General features: G+C 44.0%; 1 protein-coding gene across 2 annotated transcripts in view; it reads right to left on the bottom strand.

Annotated features, from left to right (window-relative positions):
* cntrl (centriolin) overlaps positions 1 to 3,460 on the bottom strand; it is a 32,791-nt gene extending 29,331 nt beyond the window's left edge. For both annotated transcript variants that reach the window (XM_018759121.2, XM_018759120.2), the window contains exons 1-7: positions 3,387 to 3,460; positions 2,555 to 2,751; positions 2,302 to 2,432; positions 1,648 to 1,778; positions 1,358 to 1,499; positions 1,009 to 1,195; positions 537 to 730 (exon numbers count right to left, since the gene is read on the bottom strand). In XM_018759121.2, coding sequence (XP_018614637.2) covers positions 537 to 730; positions 1,009 to 1,195; positions 1,358 to 1,499; positions 1,648 to 1,778; positions 2,302 to 2,432; positions 2,555 to 2,744 — 975 coding nt within the window. In that variant the 5' untranslated portion in view covers positions 2,745 to 2,751; positions 3,387 to 3,460. The remainder of the gene's footprint in view (positions 1 to 536; positions 731 to 1,008; positions 1,196 to 1,357; positions 1,500 to 1,647; positions 1,779 to 2,301; positions 2,433 to 2,554; positions 2,752 to 3,386) is intronic.
* Positions 3,461 to 5,271: the final 1,811 nt, after the last annotated feature.

Genomic DNA, 5,271 nt, shown 5'->3' on the forward strand with positions numbered 1-5,271 from the left:
AAAAATGGACTCATCTTTTGTATTAAAAACAAATAATGACAAAAAAAAAATACATACTGTTTCAACAAACATACATGCACATCGATCCATGTATACGGACACCATTCCAAGAGCTGAACAATACTACCTGAAGCAGAGGAGAAAAAAAACTGATGGATAGGGTACTATTAGTAGCCAGGAGAGCAGCTAAAGGTGAGAAAAGGGAAGCAGAGACATAAATATCACGGCATGAAGTTAGCGCTACTGAATAAGACAACATTATTGTCCAGCCCACTGAATCTAATAGCAATGGAAAAAATTACTTTCTTTTAACCAAATTATGAATAACATCACAAGGATCCTGTGTTTCATCATTATCTATCAGGCTCATGTCATACAATGAACATTTCATGCATACTGTATACCACACAAGAATTATATATAAAACAGAAGTCTATATGAATATCTTGTGTGTGTCTGCACTTGTGTGCCTCTGCTCCTTTGTGACTGCATGTAATTGTCTACGCATGAATCTCGTATGTGGAAAATTATCCCACCAGCTCGTTCTTGGTCTCCAGTTCCCTCTCTAGCTGAGCCTGGCAGCTCTGCTGCTCACGATTCTGGAGCTGCAGATTCCGGTTGAGGGTCTCCTGCTTTTCCAGCTCCTGTAACGTAGCCGTCTGCTCCTCCCTGAGCTTCTCGATCACTGCCAGCTGACTCTCCAATTCTTGCTCGAGATGCTCAACCTCCTCTACAAAAAAAGCATGTAGAAGTTTATCAGACCCGAGAGCCATACGCAGAGCTCATGAGCGCATAGTAGCAACAACTGTTTTTTACTCCGATGACGCCTTTATCCAAAGTGACGGACAATTATTTACCCATTTATACAGCAGGGAATTGTTATTAGCAAAGTTCAGTGCAAGTACCTTGCTCCAGGGCACTATAGCAAGACTGAAGGAGTCAAACTGGGATCCTACCCAACCCACCGCACCCAAAAATGAGTCCATTTGTTGAGTGGATCATATGTACCCATATGGAAGCGCTGATGGGCTATGTTTCGCTCCTGCACGCTGACTGGCAGCCCATCTAGCTTCTCTAGAGCCCTCAAGTGGAAGACCAAGAAGAGCCTGTAGTGGGGCAGGTTGGACACAGGGTTCTCCGCTAGCACCAGCTCAGTCAGGTTCTTCAGTGACTTCAGCTTGACAATTTCATGTAGCTGCACAAGCCAAACGAAAACCTGCATACATTACAGATGTGCCTGCAAAGCTATTCAGAGAAAGCAGCTCACAGTCTTGGAATAAATTAGGTGGTGACCATGCACATTCACTTACATCAGCAAGTGAGCATCGATACACTGATTCAAACTTTGAAAACGCACCGAAAAGATGTTGTTATGTTGCAGGTTTAGACACTGAAGTGATCTAAGTTTTCTCGACAGCCAAGGAGGCACATGTTCAATGTTGTTGTTGGCCAAGTTAAGCAGCTGAAGGCTACCCATGTGCTCCAAACCTTCAATTTTCCTACAGAGACAAACCGAAACAAAATTAAAGGATTCATGGAATTAAACTTATTTACTGAAAGACAATCTTGTGCTGGAAATATCAAAAACTTATTTTACCAAAACATGGTTTCCTGAACATGTGTATCTGAGATTTTGTCTCTGTTTACCTTATTCTGTTGTGGGAAAGGTTGAGTTCATGCAGTTTATGCAGTTTTTCAAGTTTTTCAATTTTCTCAATGAGATTGTGACTGAGGTTGAGGACCTGCAGTCGTTCACATTTGTCCAGGTTTTCAATGAACTAAAATGGAGAAACACAGGATAAAAGCAAGAGTCTTTAAATGTATCAATAAATGTACTATTGTTTAGTAATACACCCATTTGCTAATTTGACAGCTTTTCTAAGTGGCAGGTACAGATCACACAGACACACACACACACACATTTTCTGAAACTGCTTGTCCCGAGCGGGATCGCGGCGAGCCGGAGCCTAACGCGGCAACACAGGGCGCAAGGCTGGAGGGGACACACCCAGGATGGGACGCCAGTCCGTTAGAAGGCACCCGAAGCGGGACTCGAACCCCAGACCCACCAGAGAGCAGGCACAGGCCAAACCCGCTGCGCCACTGCACCCCTTCCAGGTGCAGATTATACACATTAAATATGTGCTGTAATTAGTGTCGTTTTCTTAACAATGATGACGAAACCTGTGGAAAATCTTAAAGGCGTTAGGTATATAGTATATATCTGTATCAAATGCCCATATCTGTGTTCTGCAGTACTACTGTGGCCATCTATTGCTTTGCTGAGTAGCTTTCACCTACCTTAAACTTCTTGCCACTGCTCTTTGAGAGCGACAGGTTTAGGGACCGCACAAAGGCCAGGTTCTCCTGTTGTGTTAACTTCTTCACCAGGGCTTCTGTAATATAGCGTGTGCCAGCACTTTTCGGTTCCCCTGCATTCAGACAGAAAAGCAAACACAATGCGCCACGGCAAAAGCTGTACAATTTCCGACTCGGCATAACCAGCAAATCACATTCCGTTCCAGTGCTGAACTGCATCCTCATGCTGGCCAACCTCTGTTGCGGAGCGCTCCTGTGTCACAGTCCTCGGGTGCTTCGATGCGAGAAGAGCTCCCTAAACTCGAATTGGTTATTGGCACGCGTGGGCTCTGGGAGGGTGATGGAGTCCTGCTCCGAAGGTCTGGACTCAGGATACCGGACACAGGTGCTCCAGCTGTTGCCTTCTGTGCCGCTGCGGTCGTCATTATAAACCTGCCAAAAAACGGAGGAAACCAAAACCATTTCTCATCACATCATCACGCGCCAGTGCTTTCAAAACCACACTTACTAACGAACGAAAAAGTCATCTGACTGGTTTTAACGTACATTAGCGGAGCACAGCTTACTGCTGTCATTAACATGCGCTGTTTTGTGTTCAAACTCGGGTTTGACTTTGCGCAACAATAGAAAAATCACACCACCTGGCATCTCAGAATTGACCCTACACCTCTGCTCTATACCATGGTCACTCCCACACCAATAGCAAGCTTTGCAACTTTATGTTTTCACTGCGGATTGTTAAACACACTTATTGTAGTTTAAGCGTGATTAAAAAAAACGGAACTTCTGTGGAATGTTTAAGTTAACATCAATCTGTACGTAGGAACCTGGCTGAACTCAACTGGATTACGTGAAAAGAAACCAAACAACAGATCATCATACTGTTCAAACAGTGTCCTCTCTCTGTTCACCGGCGTTACCTGAGGCTGAGGTAAAATCAAACGCGTCGATGACAAGTACCTCACATTCCCACATTCACTGAAAGACCTGACTGTCTCCAATAATTCAAGAACACATCATGCACTAAACCAAGCGTTCCCAAAAGTTGGCTGACGACTGATATTTACCATTTATTAATATCGCTGACGAAAAAAAGCTCGACTCAGACGAGTTGGGAATCTTTTACCACCGCCGGCGCCAGACTGAGACTGTGCAAGTTTCCATAGCAACCTCTCTCTCTCTGCTCTCACACGGGAAACGAGATGCACCTTGTCCCTGGACTAGTTTTAGAAACAGAATAATGCGTCGCTCAAATGAAAGCGAAGTTCGAAATGTAAACACAGCGCCTCGAGACTGTAATTTCACACACGAACAGTTACAAGTACCGACACCGCAAACGGGAAGTTAGAGACAGTAACAACCATCGGCCGTGTTTGATGACGTCACCGCACCTGACTGCAAGTCTCGTCTGCAGCTGCGCAGCCGTTTCGAATGAGAAAGTGAATTCGACAGACCGTGGCGCCTGCAGCAACTGCGCAGTTTGCAGCAGACAGGTGCAACTACCGCGTTTCAAGAATCCCGCTTTCTGAAGAAAATTGGCGGGTGTTTTCTTTTTTGTAATAGGTCGTGTGTTTTCCGGATTTTTAACCGTCTGTGTATTTGCGTTAACACAGAAGACTGGAGTGTAGAAAGAAATCGGATATGGATTTTTGTAATAACCCGAGTAATTATAGTATAGACCCAACATCTCCATGTACTGTTTTTATCCAGAATTTTAGAAAAGATCTTAAGCTTCCCAAATTGGAAAGTAGCTTAATCATTATAATATATTTGAATAATTTCAGTCTGGTTTCTGCCCTGGTCACAACACTGAAATTGCCCTCACCTTTGTTGTTATTGATACTCTCCTCCCCTCCGATGCTTGCCATATCTCTGTTGTTATGTTACTGGATTTGAATGCTGCATTTGATACTGTTGACCACAGTATCCTACTCAGTAGACTTAGAAACCTGGTTGGACTAAGGGGCGCTGTTCTGAAGTGGTTCCATTCGTATTTAGCTAACCATAAACAGTTTGTACTGAAATCTGATGACTGCATCCATTCATTCTCATCTGTGGTTCAATATGGTGTGCCTCAGGCTCTGTGCTGGGTCCATTATTGTTCTCAGTCTATATGTTACCTTTGGATGTTATTCTCAAACATGATGTAAATTTCCATTCATTCTGATGACACACAGCTGTGTGTTTTGTTTAAGCCTGATGACCCATTACATGTGGTGTCTTTAGCAAATTGTTTTACCAGTATAAAACTATGGATAAGTAAAAATCTTTTGTCTCTAAGTGATCTCTATAGAGCACCTAAACTGTGGAACAGTCTACCAGTTACTGTCAGAACTGCCCTGCCTGTCTCGGTCTTCAAATCAAGACTAAAGACATGTTCACTTGGGCATATCACCATGACATTTAATTCCACTTGGCTGTGTTTGTTTATCCCACCTCTGTATCAAAACATATTAAACTTATTTCTTCATTATAAATTACAATTTCTTCTTGTTGAGCATCGTTTCCCTACAATAAGACCTGAGGAAGCCGGCTGGCTGTTACACAAGTACCCCAGGCTGAGTAATACCCGAGTAATCAATCACCAAGGTCATTTGTACCGCCCTTCAGGAGAATTCTGTGTGGTTTACCAAACCATTGACTAAGGTTTTCCGTTTCCTTTTTACCTTTTCAATCTTTTTACGGGGTGCGGTCACACAGCGGGCTTGGCTGGGTCCTGCTTTCTGGCAGGTCTGGGGTTTGAGTCCCGCTTGGGGTGCTTTGCGATAGACTGGCGTCCCGTCCTGGGTGTGTCCCCTCCCTCTCCAACCTTGCGCCCTGTGTTGCCGGGTTAGGCTCCGGCTCGCTGCGGCTTCAGCCAACGTGAGTTTATGTGAACATTTTTAACACAGCTTTAGGGATTATTATGACAGATGACTGTTTTACAATATGAAGCTACTTTTCAGACTTTGA

Source organism: Scleropages formosus, chromosome 17, assembly GCF_900964775.1.
Source record: "Scleropages formosus chromosome 17, fSclFor1.1, whole genome shotgun sequence".
NCBI classification, from domain to species: Eukaryota; Metazoa; Chordata; class Actinopteri; order Osteoglossiformes; family Osteoglossidae; genus Scleropages; species Scleropages formosus.